The 26878-nt window shown below is 39.5% G+C and overlaps 1 protein-coding gene across 6 annotated transcripts in view; it reads left to right on the plus strand.

The window, feature by feature from the left end:
* The window catches only part of USH2A (usherin), a 427327-nt gene that overhangs the window by 63021 nt on the left and 337428 nt on the right, over positions 1-26878 (plus strand). For all 6 annotated transcript variants that reach the window (XR_008329695.1, XM_053383154.1, XM_053383155.1 and 3 more), the window contains exons 10-15: positions 6472-6667; positions 8294-8424; positions 12023-12218; positions 17507-18148; positions 19732-19915; positions 24310-24473. Coding sequence is in view for 5 of the 6 variants with exons in the window: in XM_053383154.1 (XP_053239129.1) it covers positions 6472-6667; positions 8294-8424; positions 12023-12218; positions 17507-18148; positions 19732-19915; positions 24310-24473 (1513 nt within the window). In the remaining variant the exon portion in view is untranslated. The remainder of the gene's footprint in view (positions 1-6471; positions 6668-8293; positions 8425-12022; positions 12219-17506; positions 18149-19731; positions 19916-24309; positions 24474-26878) is intronic.

Here is a 26878-nt window from a genome sequence, read left to right on the forward strand (position 1 = left end):
ATATCCATCTGCTACCCTTACCTGGTTTAGCTGGCCAGTTGAAGCCATTTCCAGGTTGTGGCTGCTGTCACATGCCTACAGCCTCTAGGAACCACTGATTAGAGCTGAGTGCAGGGTAGGAATCAAAGGTAGACAAACTACCCTAGAAGGAGCACAACGTGTCCCCCACCAGAGGTGATACCCCTTCCCTAACACCCCACACACCCCACCAAATATTTAGCAGCATGGCAAAGTTTCCATGTTTAACCCAGTTTAATAGGTCTGCTCTGAGAGTAAAACTTAGTTGAAGACCATCCACTTCTTACAGAATATTTCCTATTGTTAAATTTGCTGTTTTATTATAATTTGATGGTATGTTCTAATGTTTATTATTGACAACATTGAACATTTCCTAGTAGCATAAACTGCCTTGGTGAAGATACAGCATTGAAAGGTAGCTTAGAATTTTTTTGAAATCTATAAAAGTAGATTAGATAACTTATTGGAGAACTGGGCTAGTAACAGCCATGATAATGAGATGGAGCTTCCAGACTCAGACATTCTCTGACTGTCACTAGTAGTTGTTGGGAGCAAGTGGTAAGGAAGTGCTGTTACCATCATTCCCTTGATTCTTCTTCTGGCATGTTGCCCATGTTGTGGAATGCCTTACCAAGTGAGGTGTGTTAGGCCCCATTCCTGCTTCTTTTATAGGTGACTTGTAAAAAAAGGTTACTCCAGGTGTTCTATGACTGTTGTCATTTTGCTGGTTTACCTATGGTGACTTAGAGAGAGGTTTGTATCCAAAGTTAGTCATGCTTGGAGTAGATCAGTTGGAAGACAGAATCACTAACATGCATCTTTTCATTTTAGTGTGTCTAATCTGAGTACAACTTAGTTGGATACAACTAAGCATCTTAAATTTTTTTATTGTTTTTGATTTGTAGCTTGTAAGCCACCTTTTTAAAAAAATAGGTGGGGCATTTTATTTATAAACAAAAAACCCCACCCAAAAACAACAACCCAATGTCTGGCCGGCTGAACCACTGGTCTGATCCAGTAGCGTCATTATGTTCTGTTTACTGCTCAAGGAAACAGTTGTCACACCCATCATTTTTAGATGAAGAAATTTACTATTTGACATTAATAAAATAAAAAAAGGACTATATATAGTTTTTATGCCCTAAAGAGTGATGGAAATGAATTATTCAACATTTATTATGCACGGTTTTTGTTTTGTTTTTTACTTCATTTAGTATACATACTTCCATATTGCCTAATTGGGTAATATGAATAACCTTAGTAGCTTTATGATTTTCTTCCAACCAGTATTCCGAAAGAATCGATTCCATAGAGAGGAATATAAGGAGACTGATCACATCATGATATCCTTGAACTTCTCATAAGGATCTTATACCCTGATCTAGTAAAGCGGCCCTTGTCATTAAAAGCGTCAAATGGAGTAGAAAAGGGTAATATATACCTTACTGCCATTAGTATTATAGAATGATTTTATTGTATTATAGGAGGATAGCTGTAGGATCCTCCATCATTTTCTTTGGGTATGAGAAGAAATCTCTCTGTCTCTCTCTGCCCCCCCATCTAATGTGGTACAGTGGTACCTTGGTTGTCAAACGGCTTGGCTCCTGAACAAATTGGCCCCCGAATGTCGCAAACCCGGAAGTGAATGTTGTGTTTTGCAAACATTTTTTGGAAGCCGAACGTCCAATGCAGCTTCTGAGGATTATGATTGTGTGCAGGAAGCTCCTGCAGCCAATCGGAAGCCACGCCTTGGTTTTTGAACTGTTCCAGGAGTCGAATGGACTCCCGGAATGGATTAAGTTTGACAACCAAGGTACCACTGTACATGTTTTCTTTATTGCATAGCGTAATAAGATCAGTTTTATGAAATTGCTTCAACTGACACAATGCAGTAAAAGTCCCGTTTTTCCGCTGCTGTTACCTGCTCAGTCCCACTGACCTTCAGGTATTAGGATAGGTGGTTGAGTGGGAAGAATAAGACGTTGCAGAACTGCTAAAAGAACCAGGGAAGACCTGTTGCTGTGATTCACAAGTGGAGAGATTGGTATTGTGCACAGGTTCTACTTATTCACTACTTGTGAGAACAGGATGCTGGACTATATGGGTTTCTGGCTTGATCCAGCAGGAGTCTTATGACTGAATGCTCAGACCTCCACCCCATGGAACATATTGCATAACAACTTGCACTTCTTTCACATGCACCACCCTGGTATTTTGTGAGAGGCCGATATGTTAATACAGTACTTTTATAAGTAAATAAAAATAAGTTTGATGGGGAAAGTGGCAATCTGCTTCATTTTAATATTACGCACGCACACACACACACACACACACACACGATAGCACCTTTCAGTGCTTGCTTTATTTCTTTTCTATAGTCTTGGGGCAGATGATGTAGGTTTAAGAGAGAGAGATGAGATATACACTTGGTAGAGAGGATGATAGGTTAGACACTTTCATAAGCTTGTTTTCTTCAAATTCACTTTCACCTATGATATAGAACTGCCGAAAACTATCTTTAAAAAACAGTAATAGCAAAATCCATCTAACATCTTCAAAGACTAACTTAACACCAGTTTAATATTTATGCAGCAAACTGTGAGAATATTTCACCCTAACTTGATTTTTACCCTTTAAATTTATAGCATACCTTGGGACAGGTTACTATGGATTTTAAAATGAAATTCCACTTAATTTTGCCTTCATTCACAACAACCTTAACCAGAACATCAGAAGAAGCATATATATTCTGCATGAATGAAAATGAAATATCCTCAAATTGATTCCCCTGACTAGTTTTGACACACAGCAACGGGGTGGGTGGGAAAGCTATCTGGATGAAGCTGGAAATTTTACAAGCTGGAAAATTCTGAATAACTTTCTCAAGATGCCTGTGGTAGTGATGGGTTTGTCCATGAACTCATCCTTGGCAAACAGATTTAATTTCACAGGCCATAGATCTTAGATTTCTAAAATAATTTGTGGAAAGTATTTGTTGAAATAGCAAGGTGCTGTCTCGAATATCCTAAGACAGATGCCTAGACAACCTGGTAATACACAGAATTGTGAAGGAGCCATTGTATTATCAAAAAAACTTAGTTGTTATCCCACAGGAATACAATTTATTTTGCTGAGCTGATGAAAATCCATATGAGATTTTAGTTTCAAATAGCCAATTAAAATTGAAGTTGTCAGAGTTATCTCAAAAAGAGCAAGCTGGAATAGTGACAGCAAATTAAACAGGCTCCTATTTAGGTTAGTAAGAAGTACGGTGACCAAGAGGATTTGGTAGCTTTCTGTGTTGCTGAACTGACTCTGGTTCAGTGGCTCAATGTAGAGATCCCTCTAGCCTTTTTAAAATGGGTTCCTGATGAAGAAGAGAGGGAACAGTTGTGCCCTAAGGGTGTTACTCTTCACATGGTTACTGCCTCCATGCTGGAGGAAGCAATTTAAAAATTTAAAAATCTAAATATAACAATGGCAACAACAGGAACTAATCCAATCAGTATTTCAAAATGCTATGCAAACAAATATAAATGTTTTCACAAGACATCTAAACTGAAGCAGCAAGGTGGCTTGGTGGTCTCTCTGCTGAGGGTCTTCATGCAACCATGGCACATTATTGAGAAGGTTCTGTGCTGATGGTCACACATCATTTTTTCTGAAAATACAGGGCCTCAAGAAGATATTTGTTTATAATGGAGCTTAAAATCTGAAGGAGGCCAGTTGCTAATGACAGTTCCTGGACTATTTGAAGACAGAATAGCTTTGTTGACACTGTCCTTACCTCATAAAAGCCACCACTGGGGGGGGGGGAGAGACTTTGGTTATGCACATTAGTGCTGATTCTATGAACAACAAAAATCTCAAGCTCTGGTTCAAGGATCAAGGGTTGTCTAGTCCAAGCTTTGTCTAGCCTTGAAGCTGAAGCTGGAAAGTACAGGAAGACATGGTTTAAGAATAGCAAAGCTCAATGAATAATTTGTAGAGGACAATTTATTTGAATAATTTAGCCTCCCTTTCTGAATGATGGAAGGATCATTACAGGGCATTATACTCTTCCTACTTGTCTGGTTTTAGCAAAGCACCAAAAGTTAGTGAATGTGACCTCTAATATAACCACAGGGACTTCTAATAGATAAATATTTCTACAGTCTTAATATTAACAGTTCTGTAGATCAAATTGGAAATTTATTTTACTGTTAATAATATTAATATTACAATCAATTTATAATTATAAGTTTCCCAGTATCTAAACTCCAACTAGAGTGTTTTACTAATAGTGATATACTTTGCAGCTGAAGCTTTTGTTTATAAAAGGAATCTAAACAACTAGTGTGAAATATTTTAGTGTCAATCAGTCAATATAAGTACCAATAAAACAATACAAATCATACATCCATAATATGAGGCAACATCCGTGATGTAAGAGAGGTTACCAGAGATACCAGCAAACCCAAATTCAGCTTGATTTCAACTTAAACATCTGAATCACCACAGCAATTTATACTGATTTTATCCAACTCATTTTTCCTGATTATTATTATTATTAGCAGCCAGTGTATAGAGAGCCACTTTGAGTGTTATAAAGCTATTGTTGTCACTCAAAAGAAAACAGATCATTGCTGTGTAGTATACCTGCTTGCTTGTGTGAAACAAAGGTTTCAGAATGTGATCTCATGGGTCTCTCTATAAGGGCAGGCCAACAGATGAGTGATGTCTTCCACCTGAGGTAGACTATAAATACAATGTCTGTCTGTGTACAGGACCTTGTTGTAGTGGCCATCCAAGACTGGAAACCCAGCTCAATACAGACATTTCTTAAGGAAGTTTGATCAGATAACTAGCTCTAAAATACTCTGTTTTCAAGAGTGAATACCAAAGGGAAATGCTGGTTTTTGTAATCAGTTGCGGCTCCTTTCTGGATTCTGTCAGCTGACTTTAGCAGCATTGTGGCCTCCAATCTCATACAATGCAATCAGAGATTAGGCCAAACATGCATAATGCATCTGGAACTTTCCTTGGGCAACTCGCATGCACTCCTGTGTTTCAGGCAGCAATATGATCTACGCATTAGTTCAGGAGGTGTGGATCCAGGTCAGTTTGTACCAGAATTTGCAAAGATTGAATTCCTCAAGCATCCTTATGGAGTTGCACAAATCGCAACAGCTGTGTGTATAGGCTCCACATGGAGGCACGGGGGGGGGGGGAGCAAGGGCTTCCATTTGTGCAAATGGGCTTTCCCCTCTCTCTTCCCAATGTTGCGCAAAATTGAATTCCACCCAACATTCATATAATTTTTAGTTCTTCATTGACTGCAAATTCACTTGCAGGCTTGCAGGCTCCTGTGAATGATTTACTATATTTTTTTGTGTATAAGACTATATTATTCCCCAAATTTTTTGAAGTTTAAAATAAGAAGTCATCTTATACACGGATAGTGCATAGTGCATTTTCTTAATATCTTAATTTTGGTTTTAAAAAATATAGGGGCCGTCTAATACATGGGGGCGTCCACAGTATGTGGAGGGTGGAGAATGTCAACTCTAAATGAAGGCAAAAGGCATGCTATTCTGAAAAAAAGCCATGATGCAGCAAGCATGGTCTGCATGTGGGAATAAGTTTCTTTGTATGGACTATGTCATCTGAAAGCACAAAAAACCTCCGACTTGGAGGTTTCTGCATCATATATGATCCACAGGTTCAGATTGGTTAGTGCTTCCACCTATGACATTGTTGAACAAAGCGAGTGTATGGAATAATTCCAAAAATCCAATACCTGACCAGTGATGTTGACCTGACCATCAGCTGGTATGAGAAACACTCAGGAGTCAGGCATTTCCATGAAAAGCTTCATATGTTGTCCTCTGGATCAGAGCCAAATGCTAAAGTTGATAGATCATTTTTCTAGGGAGTGAGTACCATCAAATTCAGTTTTACTTCTGAGTATACAGGGCTGTCTTAAGCATATACAACACCAGGGTGCAAAGGCCTGCCACTCCCCCCCCCCAGGTTGCCCAGTCCCAGGCACGCAGGAGGGCAGTCAGCTGGCTGCCTCAGAGTCTCGCTGACTCGGTCGCCCCTGAACTCGTGGCGCAGAGCCACCTGCAGCAGAAGAGCCCGCCGCGGCGCTCCAACCAAAGGGCGGGCTCTTCCCCGGATGCAACCCTCAGGCCCTGGACTCTTGGCCTGGTGCCCCTGGGAGCCCAGTGCCCGGGTGTCTCGCACCCCTAGTGCCTATGGGTAAGATGGCCCTGTGAGTACACATGCTTAGGGTTGCACTGTAAATTTTGTAGGAGTGTCTTGAGTGGCGTATTGTGCATGTCTTCTCCTCTGTTGTATCTTTTTAAAAATTGCAGCACACAACACAGAACACACAGTGACGGTATATACACTTGTACCTATGTAGACATTTTGAACCATAATCTCTTTATTATTCTCCATTTGTTCCAGTGCGATCACTGTTGGCCACTGTACAATGACAAGCCTTTTCATCCTGGAGATCAAGTTTATGCTTATAATTGCAAGCCTTGTCAATGTTACGGCCATGCAATAAGCTGTCACTACAACAGGACAATGGATTCTTTTCCTAATGAACACTATAGAGGAGGTGGCGGAGTCTGTGATAACTGTCAACATAACACTACAGGTAATTAGCAGAACAGAATATATCCATGGTGGTTGGCTCTTGCAGTCATTCCAAAGCATCATTACATCTGAGGTTGAATTGTAAAGAACTTTCCATGTTACATATCAGACCAGGAAAATGAGATTGGTTTGCACTATCTGCATGTATTATAGAATCAAGCAAACTTTATATAACATAAAGTTCCAAGGCTGTTTGGTTCACATGGTTGGAAAAGGGGATATGATCACACCCCACATAAACCACACAGTGGGGGATATTCAGCTAACCAGTTGCACTAGCAGTAGCCCTTGTGAGGATTCCTGCTAGCACAATGGGGGTGTGCCATCCCCAAATCTGCACTGGAGGGTTGCGGGAACCTCCAGAACAGATTTAGGGGGCATGAGGGTAGAGGAAAGTGTATTTTGCTCAAGGAACAACCTTGTGCCAATGAAACCTTAGTCTTAGCAGTATGCTTAATACAAGCCAATGTGTGTATCAGGCTGGGTGGATGATTCCTCTGATGCCTGTGATCTTCCCACCACATTAGCACACTTTACATGTAATGTAATGCAGCAGGGAAGAGTGGTAGCTCACAGGTAGGACACGTGTGATGCTTATCAAAAGTCCTGGGTTCAATCCCCAGGAGGTAGGCCTGGAAAAAACTCCTGCCTGAAAACCTGGAGAGCTCTTGCCCATCAGGTCATGAATAAACAGGAACAGGAGCAGCTGATGGAGTGGTGCAATATATTTATTTATTGTCCTTTTATTGTCCTACACTTCCTCCTAAAAGGGAGCTCTGCGCAGCTAACAACATAAAATAATATAACAATTTATAAACAATTTAGAACAACCATTAGTCAGCCATCATAAAACTTCGTATAACTCCGGCTAGGCACCTAGCATCCCTTATCATTATCAAATGTTTCAAGATCAATGTGCCTCAGAAACTATTTTGCCCTCACATTGAGACTGTTGTTTTAGCCAGGGAATCAACTGTAAAACATAGTACCTGGTGTACCAACAGAATCTACAGTCTTTCAGGGCCATCAAGCACTGGAAACAAGTTTCCTATTGGATGCATTAGCCAATGCATATGGTTGGCTGGCAAAATGTCTTGTGGTTTGTCTCAAGTAGAAGCAAAGCCCAAATATTTTGAATAAAGAAGTTTAGCGGAACTCTGCCTCTGCACAACTCATGTCATTTAGTTTGTTAATTTGCTTCACTCTAAAATGTATTAAAATAGAACATACTTGCTGAATTTCTAATTCTGCCTGCTATGTTTGTGGTGGTTTTGGGACACTTCCTTTAGTACTCTTGGCTTTCCTCCTTAAGGATGGCAGGGAAAGTTGGATGTTTAAGAGTAATTTCTCTTTTTTAAGTATAGAATATATATTCATACAGAATAGCTTTATAGGAGTGTTGTGTTATGTAACAGATGGAAGTTTAATGGAGTAAAACACAGTTTGTAACAGGTTCATTGTTTCATATGCTCTGGATCACTAAATTGGCAGGTAGAGATGAAAGGTGCATTAAAATGGACGTCCTGAAAATTATAGAATTCCCTCAAAGGAATAGTCTTTAATTTTGAATTATACAGCTAATTTTAATGAATTGGAAGCCATAATGCATAACCTTTCCTTCATGCAGGAAGAAATTGTGAGCTGTGCAAAGATTTCTTTTATCGGTATGTAGATGCAGATCTCTCATCCGTGGATGTTTGCAATCCTTGCAAATGCGACATAGCAGGCACCAAAAACAGTAGCCACCAATGCAATAAGGTAGGTGGATTTAACCTAGAATCTCACCCTATATTCCCAATATTCAGGCTATGAGTACCATTGCATATGTAGCCAAAACAACACCCATGCACAAGAGGGAGGTGTCAGCAGGCTTGGGGAGCCTTGGAAATGGAGAAGTATAAAAAACATTTATGAAAATGAGGGTAGGGGAGCCCAAACCCATCCAAATAAGGACTAAACATTCCATCTATCAAAGATGCTTTAGCTGAGATTCCTGCATTGCAGGGGGTTGGACTAGATGACCCTTGTATACATTCCAACTCTTAAGATTCTATGATTCTATAATTTGCCATGAAATGCTGACTGGTTGGGTGTGGGTGAAAACTGGAGATTGAATAGAGTGGTTGGAATCCTGCACAGGGGTTTTCTTGCAGGTACAACAAATCATCATACTTGTTATAACTGGCAGCTGTTGGCACTAATGTGACTTACAATAATTCATGGGATAGATAACATTTAAAGTTTTTAAAAAAGAAAGGAATCCTTTCCCAAAATAGTGGCAGATTCACATAGGACATATGAAATTATTTTGTGATTCTGTTATCTGGATCACCATATCTCCAAAGACCGAAGAAGTATGATAATAATATGAAAAACAATTTGTAAAATGCCTTAAGAACACTATTTTTTAAAAAAGAAAATCCACTTAAGTAGCCCACACCACTTTCTCACTTGCTAAATAGTTGCCTGAAGCCTTTTGAAACTTTCAGCAGACACAGAGTAGTTCACACGTGCAGACTGGCTGCCTTCATTTCTCCAATTTTTGCTTTCTATGGATATGGGATTATGTGAAGAACTGTTAGACAATAATGCCAGGCTAAGGATGAGTTGGAGAGCTGACACACACAAATGACCACAAATTTGTTACTTTATTTACAAGAGGAAATTTATCTTAAAAAGCCAAAATGGTACCAATTATTTTAAGTCACTGCTTTCATTTGCAAGCAAAAACATATAGTGCAGTAATAAATCCATTTCTTTCAAAAGAGCAGGGAAATGTGTAGAAAATCCTGCCTTTGGCTGAGAGCTGGATCAGTCCAAACCCAATTCCCTTATTGTATTCTTGCCTGACACTAAACTTTCTTCATTGGTGCAATGATGAAAAATCCTTTTATCCAGTAACGTTTTGTGGCTTTTTCTGTCATTTCATGTTTGTTTTTATGCTCACTGGGGACATTCTTTTATTGGTAGCTTTGATCCTTCAAGAGGCTCTGTGAGCACAGCAAGATTTGATATCTTCTACCTGTGAAGAGCTCATTGCTAGCTTGGGGTTTAGGCTGGCAAAAAGAAATGTGAAATCCTAGAGCCCTGTACTTATTAAAACAGTGACAATAGTCTAAAGCAGAGGGTCTGATTTTCTGCCTCTAATAATGATACATTTTTGGCCAATAGCACAACTCCAGAAACAATTTGAAAGTCGCATGATATGGTAAGAATGGGGAAGAGAGGGGAGGGGAGAATTTAAATGCCAATTTTGAGATTTCTTGTTTCAAGTGGCAGTTTTTCAGCGCTGACAGCAATTTAATGGTAAGCCGTTCTGCTTCAAGGTGGCAAACTAGGGTGTTTTGTTTTTGGATGGCCAGAAATTTAGCGATGGCTAAGACTGAGAAATGAGTCGAAAATCAAGATAATATAAAAAAGAAAATAAGGAAAAATGGGTTGAACTGTACAGCTCAATAAGACATCAATAGACTGCTGCAAAAGGAGCAAGGTAGAACAAAATGATTAAGAGGCATTAAAAAATAGATTAATAAGGCTGGAGAGTATGGGCTGAAATGAATTACATGAAATAGAAAGGCATTATTGAAGGGAGTGTTTCCAGGTCTGACCCAAGGAAGATGGAATCATAAGGAATAAGGCCTTGGCTCATGAAAATTAATTGTCACGTCACAAGGATAATTTTCAAGGAAATGTGTTAAAAATGGGCCACAATACACTTTCTCTGCATAATTTACCATTCCCAGCAGTTTATCAATGCTTTCCTATACAGAACTAGTTATCTGTCATTTAGCCTAAACGAAGATGCAGGATTCCGGAAGAGAACAATCACAAGTTCTTATCCTGTGGATTGGGGGGGGGGACACCCCACCCCACAAAAAGTTGGTTTAGAGGAGGAAGTGGTTCTTTTGCAGTGGTAAAACTTCCTGGATGACATTGTTTTCTAACAAAAAACTGCTCCATTATTTTCACTTCCCAGTAGGGGTGTCCCTCTCTAATTATAGAAGCCTTCATAATATTATAAGAAGCTGTAAGATGATTCAGCTGGGCATTAAAATGATTTATACTTCAACAAACTCTCACTGGCCTCATTTTTGCTTCATTGTTTTTGATTGTCTGTTTGTTTAACATAGTTATAGCCCACTTTGTAAGGAAACTTCCTTCACAAAATGCACATAAAAATAGAGTCAATAAAGCTTAATAATTTAATATTATTAAAAGCTAGCATAGAAGTAACAAATAACTTAGCAAATGCCTAAACATACAAAACCGAAACTTTGTTGACAGTAATCACTGTCACTACTACAGGGAGTGATCTTTGCATAATACATTTAAAATAAAGGTGTCTTGGAAACAGTGTGCATGTAAAGAGCTGGAATCACTGGGCACACACCACTGCCATCCCCCTGAACCACCTGGCTCTGATCCTTTCTGATCACAGGGCCATATGCCAGTGGTGGGCCACTATCTACTGCACAAAGGTGAAATTATTATTCTTTGCCCCACCTACTTTCTGCTCTTGACTCCAAAAAGTAGAGTGGGTGGGGCAAAGAATAATAACCTCACCTTTGTAGCGTAGATCACTGTCTACTCACACCCTTCCCTCTAACCTCCAAAATGCATTGTCATAGTTCAAGGATGTCTTCTAGTCTATTAAAAACACCCAAGGGGTGTGTGAAGCAGGGGCAGTGAGAGGGGTGGCCTGGGGAGAGAGGGTGCATCTGGGAAGAGTTCAACGGGCCAGGTAGAGAGGCCTGGAGGGAGACATTGGGCCTAAGGTTTCCCAACTCTGATTAAAGCAGTGACAAATGTAAGCAGTCCCTTGACTTGATTTGCATTTTCCTTCCAGCCAGTGGTGTGGGTGGGGTTTAGAGGGTGAAAACATGCAAATGGGCAGTGGTGAAGAAGTGAAATCAGAACAGGGTCTGACCAAACCTGGAGCTGGAACTCCTTGAAAGCAGAAAGCCTGTTTAGTATTTTGTGGTTCTGTGTGCTTGGTGGTGATTTTGCATGCTTTGTGTCCAGTTTCTGTTTGATACTAGATCCATTCATATTCATCAATGTTCTCCTCCTCCTCCTCCTCCTCCTCCTCCTCCTCCTCCTCCTCCTCTTCTTCTTCTTCTTCTTCTTCTAAAGTGTGCTCTTCCTTAAAGTCATTCTAATGAATTTTTATTCTCACAGTTTCTATAGTTTTATTTTATGGTGAGTTAACTGCTAGAGAATAAACTATGGAGGACTATTTTGTCCCTGTTCCCCCTGTGCCAACCCACACATGTTGCTAATGAGTGTTTATCAGGGTGGGTGGGTGGGAAAGATAAGTTCATCATTCCTCAACATTTTTCTTTTTGTATCTTTTTAGATTGGAGGTCAGTGTAATTGTAAGAGACATGTGTCTGGCAGACAGTGCAATCAGTGCCAGGATGGATTCTACAATCTACAGCAGTCAGACCCTGATGGCTGCAGCCCCTGTAACTGCAATACCTCTGGGACAGTCAATGGAGATATTACCTGTCACCAAAATTCAGGCCAGTGCAAGTGTAAAGAAAATGTTATTGGTAGGTGCAAGGCAATAATCTACAGTCAGATATCTTTCTTTTGTCTACAAATTAGAAATAAAAAACATGTGCTGAACCTTTTCATTCTTTGTTTTTTTAAACACATCAGGTGAAATGTATTCTTTTTCATGAGAAATCATGGAAAACTGACTAAATAATATGCAGTTGCTTATTTATTTATCCTACCCAATTACAGCTCAAAGCAAAGTATAATCAGCTCTTTGGGTTATTCTACATTTAGTAGGTTTTAGTAGTTACAGGAGCACCTACCACTTTGTAATAATAAAGGACAGAAATAATATAATTTGCTTACTGCTGCCACAAATGATTCTTTGAGGAAAACAGCACTTTTTGTATGATGCTATAAACTTAATGAGTTTTAAGCAAAATAGTTTCTACGTCAGTTTCCTTAACAGACAAAAATAAATGGATTTTTCTCCTCAAAAATATTCTGCGCTACAGGGTCCTTTGTGATAAATCTTTTCATTCCCCCCCATTATAATTCTTTGAACTGTTCCTATGAAATGCAAAATGTCAACATAATTCTACAGATCTTACACATTGCTAGGGTTAGTTATCAAGGGCCACATAATTTTAATTTTGTAATTCAATGCCAAGTTGATTATAATAAACTACTACCTTCAGTGTTATTTATCATTTTTTTAACAAGACGTGCTTTTTTGTTTGCTATTCCCACAGGTATTTTCCAGAAATTAGATTTGATTATAGCAATTTATTACTTCCAGCATATTTGAGGGGAGCCACATCTATGTAAGGACAAAATTTATCAAACACCCAAAATATACAGTGCATATAATACACTTTGAAATGTTGATGTATGAGAATATTATGCAAGGAAAATTTCTTGATGAAAGGAACTCTGAGTCGTAACTGTACATGCCCCAGACATGTGGTTTTAAAATAACGTTTTGTGTTTTAGTATCTATTTATACACCATTTCATTGTAGAAATAACTGTGCCATGTATTGATGCTAAATGTGTTTAAGTGTAAAAAAAGCTTTCCCATTATTAAGACCTATTTTATGGAGAAATCCTATGGGCAAACATGGTTAACTATTCTTTAATTTCATTGATTCCCAGGGGACATGTGCAATTTATGGATAATCAACAGCATCAAGTGATAAAGCTTATTCTGGGCCTAACCGCCCTAGGCTGCAAGTTGTGGGTTGCATGTTTGACTCTTCACCCCCCCCCCCAAAAAACCCTCAAGCTTTCATGCAATTGCTTTTTTCTGTGTGCAGAGAAAGTAACAATTCCTTATAATCTCCCATGGAATGTGTTGGATCCAATGAATGGTGCCTTCCATTCATGGAACTGACCAAAATTCAGCAAAGGATTCCCACCATTCCTTGGTTTCACTGAGTACTGTGGCATAATTAGTCAAATGTAGAGTTATAAAATTCCCTGGAAACCAGGGTTGGGTAGAGATGGAGGAGACATTATTATCAGGAAAAAAATGATTTTTTGGGGGTGTGAAATATATGCAATACTTTCTTGTAGACTCTAATCTTCCTTTATTATTTTAAGAACAGGTACATCATCTACGACTTTGTTAGCACAAGACAAAAGACACCCACAGTGATAGGGGAAAGGTTCAGAAAACAAGCATCTCTGTCATGTAATTAGGGAGTAGTGATATAGTTGGATGTTCAGTCACACTTCATAATACCATTGAGCAGTTCAAACTTATTTTGTTATTCACATGGTGATCTCATATTAGGTAAAAATTACCCTTATTTTTAAATTATATCCTGTTTCTCAGTAAATAATATATCACTGAAAATGATAGGAGAGGTTAAGTTTGTCTACTCAGACTAAGTGTCTATAGCTATTGATTTGGTATGTGCACTTTGAGTACCAGTACTTTGAGAGCCAGTGTGGTGTAGTAGTTAAGAGCGGTAGACGTAATTTGGTGAACCGGGTTCGCGTCTCCGCTCCTCCACATGCAGCTGCTGGGTGACCTTGGGCTAGTCTCTTAGCCCCACTCTACTTTGAAGTCTCTTAGCCCCATTCACCTCACAGAGTATTTGTTGTGGGGGAGGAAGGGAAAGGAGAATGTTAGCCGCTTTGAGACTCCTTAGGGTAGTGATAAAGCAGGATATCAAATCCAAACTCTTCTTCTTCTACCATACACTTTGTGTGCTAATTTATTCCTTAATCTTTATGTCTTTAACTGAATATTTTCAAATATTCATTGGTTTCTTTTGCTTGATGCAGAAGGTGGAGGAATCTAGTAGCGATGGCAAGGTGGGCCGGCAGCACTTACCTGACCTCCTGGCAGCAGAGGCGCTGCTTCTTACTGGGAAGGAAAGAGTGGAGAGTGGCAGGGATGTTAGTGCAATGTAGATAGAGCCATTATGGTGCTCCTGCCAGTGTGTTTGCACCAAACCTCCCCACCACCTTGGTCCTCCCACTCGTACTCTTGGTAAGCAGCAGCTGCTCCCTTGCCAAGAGGTCAGATAAGCACTGTCACTACTATCCAATACTGGAGGAATTTGAAATAACAGGAATTAGAGGCTGTACTGGACCTTGCCACCATGTTGCAAGATCTGTACTCAGGCAGACTCCCAGATTCCACTCTTGTTTCAGGAACACATGAAAGTATTTGGTAATCTGAAACATTTGAAACTTTTTGGTCATAGTTAGCTGGTCAGGGAAACCAGTGCTAAACCTCATGATTTGCATGTAGAAAGTCTTATATTAAAATAATCATTGGTATCTTCAGGTAGGGCTGAGGAAAGCGCCTTTCTGAAACCTTGGAGAGCTGCTGTCAGTTTGCTACTGTTCTAGATGGACCTGTGGTCTGATTTGGTATAATGTTGCTTCCTAGATGTCTTAAAGTGTAGTATTGAGTAACCCAACCAAAAGCCACAGACGTTATTGTTAGTACTACTTTTGAGCTGAGTATTTGATTGCAGCAGCATGAGTCAGCTACAGAACAATACTACTTGAAAATGTTGAAAGTGGTTAACTAATTCTGGAAGAAAAGCTCTGGAAAATAGTTTTTATTTCTTTCCATTTCCACCCAACTTTCAGTTTTTCCACTTCAGACTGTAGACGTGCACTTTACTAACATGAGTGAAGATGGATTCTAGCAGAGGCATTGTATTCTGATTCAGCTATGCACATTTTATTCCTTTATCAGGGAAGCCTGATCCAAAGCTCTTGGACAAGTGGGGATTTCTTATTTACTTCCATAGAAGGTGAAACTTCATGCTTGCATCATCTGTATATACTATATAATAGTGCCTCCCAAATACCCATATAATGAGAACTGGGGTGCCATTTTACTACTGAACAAAATAGCAATACTGAAATGCTATGTATTCAGCATGTGCAGCTATTTAAATATATGTGCTGACTTTCAAAAACAACAACAATTGGATATACTAGTAACCTTAGAACCCATTGTCATTGTGCCTGTTTAAACAAGCTTGATAACAGAAAATGTAAGTAAGTGCTGCAATGTTATGGAGCGTGAGCTGTTAGAGTTAGCACAACTGTTAAATCTTACTAATGATCCTATCACTGGTAAAATACATTAGCACCAATAATTTTATTAAAGTAGGTCATTCATCTAGAATAAAAAAGGGAGAAGAATGTGAATTAAATGCCAAGCGTGCTAACTCCCCTGTACTTGTTAACATTGAATGTGATGCCCTGTAGGCCTTTCTCAGTATCGTTAGGAATAGATTACCTGTCAGGAATATGTATGGCATATTCAAATAAGCACGGTGCATATTTTTAAAACTGATATGATATGAATCCATGTAGACCAATTTTAATAGTTCAAAATGAGTCATAATTCTTGTTAACAATACAGTTATTTTTAAAATTTGCGGCAATAGTGGTCCTTTTTTATTTTCCTTATTGAAATTAAATGATATGCCTTAGGTGAGCCATTCATCACTGCTAAAGGAACTTGCCGTCTGTTGGAGTTCTCCAGTTTTTATCCATATATAATGTATTTCCCACCGTTTGGGGAGATGTTTTTTCTACATAGGAGATTATAAATATATATATATTTGTATTTTTATGTAACTTTTTTTGGAAAAAGAATGAACTTGTTAAAACACAGGACTTCCATTTTATTTTATTTTACTGTATGGTGCAGTTAAACAATGGCAGGGTGGTGATAATTTTATTTTCATTGCATAAAAAGGCGAGAGATGCATAAATGTGGGTTGGCATTTCTCAAATTATATTCTGGTCTTAATTTTTTGGGTAGTGCAGTTTATACATTAGAAACAATGCAATTCCTGAATGAAAAATAGAAGTTCAAAAACCCCTCATAATCCATGCCTGAGGCAGCATAAAGTCATGACTTTGGAAGGGGGAAACATGTGGACTTGATATACTGGTTTTGGTTATGTATGTATGTATGTATGTATGTATGTAAAAACAACCCAGAATTAATCATGATTTCAGTCTACTTTAAAATCAGTAAAAAATGGGCGGGGGAAGGAGAGGCATATGTCAACTTCAGCAGATGTTTGTTAACCATGATTAAGAAAGGAGTTAAATTGGGATCTCTCACAATAATGTAAGCAAAGCTCTTGCAAAGTGTACAGATTGTGGGGAATTCAATAGTAATAGTGTCAAAGAAAGATGCCTTATGCTAAATCACACCACTGACACATCTAGCCCAGTATTGTATCAGTACTATTGTCTACACTGAGTGCTCTCTGGGGTCTTCATCTTTTTTATCCCTACATAAAGAGGCCAGGGGCCAAATCTGAGACCTCCTGCTGGCACATCATATGCTCTGTCTTTGAGCCTAGCATTCACAGCTGAATTGGTTTCTAATATGAGAGTTGATTCATCATTGATTGCAGGTGTACTTGCTGGAGATGGGACATTGTTCATGTGTAAGTTGTTCCTGTCCTTTGAACTGTATTTTGTTCTTGACCAAGCTATATTCTAGGTCAGGAAGGAATTTCCCCCAGGTCCTGTTGGCTGTTGACTCTCTATTCTAGACTGTTAAAATTATTTGACATGGGTTTCTTTCCTGAATTGGCTAGAATTTGTTCTTCAGGCACCTTTCTGTGGTTCTTCTACTTACGGTGTATTGCTGTTTGAGTTCCATAGCTGGTCAGAGTTGTAAGATAGTGCAGGTTTGCAATTGGAATTGGCCTAGATGTCCTATTAGTCTCTTCCATTTCAATGATTCCTACAGTGGAACTTCAGCAATGTAAAGTTTATATCCCACCCCCACCCCAAGCTCAATTTCCTTATTTGATTTATAATGATGATCTTTCTTTCTTTAGGTTTAAGATGTGATCACTGCAACTTTGGATATAAACTTCTTCATACTTTAAAGAACGATGGATGTGAACCTTGCCAGTGTAATATTCACGGGTCTGCGAACAATTTCTGCAATCCTTCAACTGGTCAATGCAATTGTAAGGAAAATATCAAAGGACTTCATTGTGATGCTTGCATTGATGGTTTTTACGGGCTGGATGCTTTTGGATGTAAGCCTTGTGACTGTCAAATGGCAGGATCTGTTTTTGGTACAGTATGTGATCATTACACAGGGCAGTGTATCTGCAAGCCTAACTTTGGGGAACGGCGATGTGGTGACTGCTTAGATGGGTACTACAAAGTGCAGCAAAATGATTCCTTAGCCTGTCTACCCTGTAACTGTGATAAGGCTGGTACAGTAAACGGCTCTTCGCTGTGTGACAAATCAACGGGACAGTGTCCTTGCAAAGCTAGTGTCACAGGCCTTCGGTGCAGTCAGTGCATGCCTCATACGTACAATCTCACTACTCAGAACTTTCTTGGCTGTGAGATTTGTGACTGTGATCCTCTGGGAACAGGACCAGGAACAGTTTGTGACCAGCTCAATGGACAATGTGTTTGTCTGCCTCATCACCACGGAAGAAGGTGCAATGTGTGTAAACCAGGTAAGGAAATGAGAACAAAACCATGAAAACTGTCTGTTACAAGATGTGGTTGTTTCTTTTACTATATTTCAAATAATGTACTCAAGGGCATGTCTCTGGGTCTCAAAAGTGCTGATTCTGTTCAAGCTGCTTGGGGGAAGAGATTGAGAAATGGGTGGACAAGTTAGGTCTGGTTTGGCATATGGGGCTGCTGCTGCCAACCCACAGCTCCCCTAAGCTGGCCACTGCCTCAACCCATCCCATCTTGGTGGTGAAAGGACACTGCTGCTGCTGCTTAGTCCCCTGATGTACCACTGTTGCATTGATAGATAGGACTGCCCCTCTCCACCCCAATACCCAGTGTTACTGACCCACTGACCCTCAGTAAGGTAAAGGGTAAAGGGGACCTCTGACCATTAGGTCCAGTCGTGACCGACTTGGGTTGCGGCGATCATCTCGCTTTATTGGCCGAGGGAGCCGGCGTACAGCTTCCGGGTCATGTGGCCAGCATGATTAAGCTGCTTCTGGTGAACCAGAGCAGCGCACGGAAACGCCGTTTACCTTCCCGCCAGAGCGGTACCTATTTATCTACTTGCACTTTGACATGCTTTCGAACTGCTAGGTTGGCAGGAGCAGGGACCAAGCAACGGGAGCTCACCCCGTCATGGGGATTCGAACCGCCGACCTTCTGATCGGCAAGTCCTAGGCTCTGTGGTTTAACCCACAACGCCACCCGCGTCCCTGCTGACCCTCAGTAGCAGGCATTTAATCAGAGAGCAAGCTGGGCAAGGCAGAAAAATTATGTCAGGACTTCCTGGGATAGTAAATCACCTTTGTCCTTGATAAGGAAAGGCAGGGATTTATGCTACTTTAGCTTTTTTTTTTAATGGTCAATTGACAGCAAAAACCACAGAGAGCAAACTGTTTATGCTGGCTATGGGACTTGCTATGACCTCCATACATGTTTGTGTAAACAACAACAATAAACGTGAATATTATTGCGCTTTTAGATATTTCATTTCTACTACACTAAAGGACTTATATCTCATTTACATTACTGCTCTGTTTTTGCTGGCTTAGAAATGTGGGGTTTTATCCAATATTAGTCCTATCCAGAGTGGTATTCAACTAAGTTTCACTCAGGGTAGAGCCACTGGAATTAAAGAACACAACTAAGTTAGGTCCATTAATTTCAATGAGTTTGCTCTGAGTAAAATTTAGTTCAATACCACCCACTGAAATTAATAGACATAACTATCTCATATCCATTTATTAGGGTCTACTCTGGATAGAACTTAGTTTATTGATTGTATTTTTATGGAGCTTTCCATTCAAATGAATCCCAAAGCAGCTTACAAACAATAAATAATGATAACAGAACAGAACATCTCAAGTACAGCATAAATCATATAACATAATTAACAAATAATCAGTAAAACAATTACAATCTATAAAATGCTATTAACAAACTAGCAACCGAAGAATAAGATAAACATTATAATTACAGCATAAAAAAAAATCAGTGCTTATAATGCTGTTTTACATAATTTTCCTTCTCAGATGACAGTGGTCTTATTTTCACACCATTGTTTCTTCTTTATCAGGATTTTATGCTTCTCTGCGTGGTATTAATGGTTGCATTCCCTGTTTATGCCACCCAACTGGTTCAGTAGAAGAGGTTTGCAACAGTCTCACTGGCCAGTGCATTTGCCAAGATTCTTCTGTAGCTGGGAAGAGATGTGACCACTGCAGGGACTACTATTATGGATTTGACTCTGAAGCTGGGAGGTGAGTGTTCATTGCAGAGCAGAGTTGACTTGTTAAAGTTGTCTTTTCAAAATTATAGATTCAGGTAGGTAGCCGTGTTGGTCTGACGCAGTCAAAATAAATTAAAAAATTGTTCAGTAGCACCTTAGAGACCATGAAAGCTTATACCCACAACAAACTTAGTTGGTTTCTAAGGTGCTACTGGAAAATTCCCCCCCCCCCAAATTATGTGTGTTTGGTGAGGACATATCAAACGGCTCATCAAACGGCTAAGCAAGTCACATGGGAAAATTCTCTATTCTTTTTGTCCATGTCCTGGGCAAAAAACCCACACAACTAAGAGGTGTGAAAAATCCCCCCAAGTCTAATTTCTAAGTAAGCTGTGCATTCCCTGTGCTCAGAATCCCCAACTTGAGAGCTCCCAAGCTTGAGAGCAAGAGGAGCGCCAAACAAGTCTATCAGCTTGTTAAATGAAGTTCAGAGCAGCTCTCTATTCTGATTAGCCCCTACTGTAGTCTTGTCTTTACCCAGCATTGAAAACAGTCATGTGGTGGTGGGAATAGCCATCGCCCAGCCAAGGATAGGGGTCCACTTTAACTTGGGGAGAAGATATTGGCCCTCTTCATGTATTGTAGCTAGAGGGAAAGCTTGTTGAAAAAGGTCTTTAAAGCACAGAGGAGAAAGATCTCCACTACAAATATGATGCTGAGCATGACAACAGCAACAGTGGGCACCGAAGGAGAAACACAGCTTTGGGAAGGGAGATAAGTGGCCCTAATACTCCTCAACCTGCATGCTTTTCTACTTGTGAGTAATTCTGGCCCTTGATACTATGTGTTGACCCACCATATTCTGATTGTAAATTGTTTTAACTGATTTGTCTTCTATGTTTTATCTTGGGGCAACTTGCTCTGGGACTTTATGTTGAAGGGTGGGTAAGAACTCGAATATTGTCATCATCGTCAATAAATATGTGAACAGACCTACTAGCACTTGTGGGATGTAAAACTGCAGTCAAGTACAACATTCCTACAGTGGACATGCTAGGGGATGTTTTGTACCCGTAGGAGAAGACTTCCTGTTTCCTCCTGAGCTTGGACAGACTTCCACTACATCTGACTTGAAGAGGATGTGGTTTGTTGTACTAACATGGAGGAGCACACGGCCTCTGTGTTCTGATCAGTGTGTGTTCTGAATTTTGTATGTTGCTTTGTGTTTGGAGAAGTGATTGCTTAGTCGCAGTCACTTGGGACTAACTTCTTTATGGAATAGTTCTAGTTGTTATGTAACCTAAGCCTGCCCTCAGGGATATGTCTGTGAACCTGAACGAATCTGTGAGTAAACTATTTTTATATTAACGTTAATCAGATTATTGTGTTTATTCTTTTTAAGAGGGATTAGAAGGGATTTTACCAGGAAGGAATCTTTAATAGAAAGAGTCAGATGAGTCAGCAACCAGCTGATTGCTGTGTAATTAAAAAGGGGGAACTCTGCTAGAAAATGGAACTTGCTTGCGCAAGTTAGGAAGGATATCATTAAATAATGTATCCTCTCCTGCCTCCCTAATCATCCCCACAGCACTGGGCTGGTATTTCCAGCCTTTTTTCCCCTCCCAGTCATTCAAATACAGGAGTGAAAAGAAACAGCCTGCTAAAGAGGTTTGGTGTTAACAGAAGCAATATTTATAGCATTATTGCATCAGTCCCCACACTTCCTGAAATGCTTGGGGCATAACACATTGACATCCACCAATGGGCTTTTCAAGAAGTGTACCTGGCCAGGAGACTGATTGTGGAGTGCTAGATAGCTCCAGAGGGTTTTTGTTTTTTTAAAAGAAGGATCAGAGTTTGGGGGGGGGGAACCATATCACAGATTTGGGGGCCCATTAAAGAAATGGAAGTCCTTGCATGAATTAGATGACTTCATTGCATACAACCCTTTAAATCTGATGCTCAGAAGTGGCCATAAGTAGTCGGCCAGTGGTGGTGGGGAGCGAGTGCCAATCAGGAGTGGGACTGTAGTGTAGGTAGGGGTGTTTAACCCACTGAAAATCACCATTGCACCATTTTAAGCGTGTTACTTAAGAACACAACTGTAGCGTGTAAGCAAGCTGTAATCTCTCACTCTTGGCTCCTAGCTGTAATAGAAGGGTGATAATCCATCTACTTTACAGGACTGTTATAAAAATTTAAGTAGAAATAAAGAAACAACAATGTTTCCATAGCATGTTACATAGATCATATACTTATTATTCTGGTGTAAAAGGAGTCATGAGTGAATCACAGAAACTGAAATTCTCAGGGGGGGGGCTGATATTAAGGACCTCCAGAAGATAAAATATTTGGGATAATCTTTTTTAAATATAAAAAATATACTTTTGGAGACACCTTAAACTCTTCCAAAAAGAGTAGAAGCTAAGTATCAATACAAAATTATAAAGTATTAAATAATGAACTGCTGAGCATATAGCAGCTCTCTCAGTTTCTATATACTTGTCTACACTTATGATGACATTTAATAGTCTAAACAGAAACTGTTTGACGGGGGAATTGTATGCAATCTGTGGTTGAAAACACTTAATGCAGTTTGGTGGGAAATACCCATTGCTCTTGATTATAAAAGGGGAAAATGCAGTATTATAGTTTCCAAGGGGATTTTTTTATTTATTCCCAAAGGAATATTATTCCACAACACAAATTTGCAGCTTATTTTGCAGCCTTAGCTTTTATCAGTCTTTTAAAGGGTGTTGAACTCAGGAGATCACACAGCAAGAGTTACTGAAGAAATTCTTTTGCTAAAAGGAGAGAGATGCAATTGTCAAATGCATGTGAGCTGTTTTTGCAAATTCATTTTAGGCAACCTTACATATTTTATTTCAAACAAGAGTTGCTTGATTAAAAAAAATAGCAAAAACGGTAGTCTCTAAAATTTCATTTGAACTGTTAGCATGAAGGTAGATAATATATATTTTAAGAAGGCTGGATCATGACTCATAATGTACACTACATTTAAAAATCTCAGTATCTTCTCTGGTAACACAGGTTTTGAAGCTTCCTCAAAACCTGTTTGACCAAACACTGGTTACAGTTTGCTATTGAACCTACTCTGTAGCAGTGATTTGGGTGTCTTTTTCTCCTGAACCATTGAATCCTCTCAGTGTTGCCCAACACAGATTTTCCAAGTAGTCTTCTGCATTCTGGCCTGGGGGATATATGGTGGAATCCCCAGTCGTACTCTTTGGTATATTTGCAAGATGCTTTGATCATAATGTTATTTGCATATGCTAGTTAATACATTGTCACTAGTGAAGGTGTCCACTATCCAGAGCACAGTCTTATCCAGCTTTATTATTATTATTTATTAAATTCGTATGCTACCCTATATCTGTAGATCTTTCAGTTGCTGAAGCTTGAGGATATGGACAAGGTAGTTGGTCAAGTCCAGCTGTCACTTGTATTCTCCACCTCTGTGCCTTATGTCCCAGCTGGGTTCAGGAAGTAGTTAGTGTATTCTTGAGAGAGGGCTTGGCTCTAGGCAGTAATCAGCTATGCTGTACATGGGATTGCCTTCTTTATTTTTCCATATGCTTTTATTTATAATAAAAGATTAAAAAATACAATAACAGACGCCAGATAAAATAAAAGTAGAAAGGGTTATCTAGAACTAAATCAAAGTATTGCCAACCCTGCCTGTGTCTGTTAGTCAAGAAAGTTGTGGCTAATTTTCACTTATACATGTCTCAGTTATTTGTTCTCACTCACACCTAGGCCATGATACAGGCCATCAGGGTGAAGGCACCACAGTTTCCTTTTAACATATAAATTGAAAACAAAGCCAAGCTGACCACTCGAAGAAGCCAGCTTCCATAAGGTACAGAGGCTCTACTGCCATCGAGTTTGAAAATGTGTCCTCAGTACACCTGGGAATGACTGTCTTAGACAGTCAGAGGTTTCCTTAGGCTTCCCATAAGAACAGACCTTTCTTTTTTACTAATGGAACTTAACTGAGCCTCTTTTTTTGGAAGTTAAGAAAACACCTCTTGCATAAATAACGTGTGCCAAACCTTCCCTCCTCCAAAATGTTCAGCACAATTCAACTCTCCCTTCCCTAAAGGAACAGATATTCCCCTGTCACTTTAGCAAGGGATGAATTGTCCCCCAACAATTGGAGGGCATTACTGTTGTTCTAGAAGTCTAGGTCATAAGTAAAAGAAACACCATACTTGATTTTGAATGGAACCTTTTTATATAAATAGGTTGTAGTTTTTACTTTTTCTACTACAGACCAGTTTCTAAGGTTCTTCATCTGCAATGCTTAATTATGTGTCTGAAAAAAGCCACGGAATTAAGCCCTGCTATGTCTAACTGAAGTGTTAATGTGCTTTCATTACTTTCTTGATTTGTTTTTGTTTATAGATGTCAGCGTTGTAATTGTCATCCTGCAGGAGCCATTAATGGAACTTGTCATCCTATTACCGGACAATGTGTGTGCAAACCATTTGTAACTGGCTCAAAATGTGACAACTGTGCTCCCAGTGCTAGTAATTTGGACGTCCACAACCTATTTGGCTGCAGTAAAAGTAAGTGGTTGTTGGTCGTAAGAGCAAATCTTTCAAATTAACTGGTTTGCTGATTGTTAGTATTAGTGTAACACTCAAAATAGCTGCTACTCACAACCTGAACTCCCTCCCCATTAATATATTAGGAGAAATATTATGTTTTGGTACTTAAGAGGCATCACTTTGCATCAAAGGCAGCATGATTTTTTGTATCAATGAAAGGAAGGAAATTATATTGATGGTCTAGTTTTCTAGACATACTCTAACTTGTATTGGAAAATGACTTACTCTGAAAACCTCCCCTTCTTGAGCTTTATTGGGATCCCTACATTTAACAGAAGTCCTCTTCAGGAATTGTATGTCCCAGATTTCTCTATATGGGAGGGAGGATGCATTAAGAAGCCACCTCCCCTGGTGCCTGCACAAAGGGCACAAACATTTATCGTGATGAAACGTGTTGTCTCGTGAACATTGTCTCTTGAACCCCAGTTGGCCTTGGTGACTCAGAGTGCCCATTTCCAGCTATGGCAAGGGTCACCCGCTATGGTCCCTTTTGGGTAGAAATGACTTGGCCATGGTACTCCATGTTCTGGTGACTTCCAGATTGGATTATTGCAATACACTCTGTATGGAGCTGCCCTTGAGGACAGCTTGGAAACTTCATCTGGTCCAGAATACAGGGACCACATTAATGGCTGCAGTTGACTTTGAAACTCATAGAACCGTGTTCAGTGAACCGTGTACAGTACTGGCTGCCGATTCGAGGTGCTCATGTTAGTATTTAAGCTCCTAAATGACTTAGGCCTTCAATACCACTTCCTTCCCTACAGACCCTCTGGGGTTTTAAGTTCCACCTTTCCAGGTTGCTGCAGCCTGGGAGAGGGCATTTTTGTGGCAGTCCCTAAGTTGTGGAATTCCCTCCTGAAAGAAGTGCATCTGGCTTCTTCACTAGGCAGCTTTCAGTGAATTCAGAAGATGTACCTCTTTACCCTGGGCTTTGACACCTGAGATGTGTGTTATTGCAATCTGCTTTAACTGTTTTTAATATTGAATTTTAAATTGTTATAACCTGCCCTGGGACTTGTTGGTGAAGGGCAGGTAATAAATCAAATGTTGATGATGTCACATGTACAGCTTGTATGTTTGAAGTCTTCCATGACATCCTGAACGTTGGGAAATCAAGGTTCCAGGTTGTTTGGAAGCTGTTGTTTGTATGTGTGGGCTGCTACAGATGTTTGTGCTTTTTGCATAAACACCAGCAGGTAAGGCTACTCAGTGAATTCCTGCCCACAGCTCCTGTGTAGAGAAAAGTAGGAGCTGTAATGCTTTAAGAGAGTTAATGGTCTACAACGAAGCAGTTTACCTTACAATATCTACTAAATTTCATAGGGGGCTTTACCAGGTCCCAGCCTGGGCATATTTTATTAATTTATTAAATTTACTAATAATTTCCTATGAGGCATCTCATAGCGATGTACAATGCAATAAGAACACATAGAAACACCCACCAAAACCCTCTTCAGTCTTTTTGCCAAAATGTCTGCAAAAATTTTGTAATCCACATTAAGCAATGATATAGGGCGGTAGTTCTTGATCTGGTTCTTTTCAGTCTCAGATTTTGGTATAAGTGTAATATATGCTTCTTTCCACGATTCAGGTGCCTTCTTCCCCTCTAAAATTTCATTGCAGACTTCCTTAAACGGTTGAATCAGCCAATCTTTCAAAGCTTTGTAGTATCTGGAAGTCAGGCCATCTGGTCCTGGAGATTTTCCCAGTTTCATGTTTTGAATGGCTCCCTCTATTTCTTGCTCAGTTATTTTCTGGTTTAAAATCACTTTACTTTGGTCAGATATTTTTTGTAATCCATATTTTTAAAGAAATTCTTCCATCTCTTTTTCCTCCACCGGCCCTTGTGCATAAAGTTTCCTGAAATAACTCTGAAAGCAGTTTCTAATCTCATTTGGCCTAAAAATGTTCTTTCCTTCAACCTCTAAGCTTGTAACCGTATTCAACTTTTGTCTCTTCTTCAGTTGCCATGCCAGAAGTTTCCCACATTTATCTGCCGATTCAAATGTCTTTTGTCTCATTTGCTTTATTTTCCATTCTATCTCCTGGTTCATCAATTCCATATACTGTCTCTGGTAGAACTTTATTTCTCTTAAGATTTCATGAGACTTTGGCTTTGATCTCAATTTCTTTTCACCTTCTTTTATTTTTTCCAAAATCTTATCTTTCTTTTCATTCTGTCTCTTCTTTTTTAAGGTATTCTGCTGTATCAAGAATCCTCTCATGACGGCTTTACTTGCGTCCCAAATTGTTCTTTTCTCCACCTCTGTTTTCAGATTTATCTCAAAGTAATCCTTGATAGTTTTCTGGGCCTTTCTGTACACCTCTTCATCTCTAAATAGGGAGTCATTCATCCTCCA

Source organism: Podarcis raffonei, chromosome 3, assembly GCF_027172205.1.
Source record: "Podarcis raffonei isolate rPodRaf1 chromosome 3, rPodRaf1.pri, whole genome shotgun sequence".
Classification (NCBI taxonomy): Eukaryota; Metazoa; Chordata; class Lepidosauria; order Squamata; family Lacertidae; genus Podarcis; species Podarcis raffonei.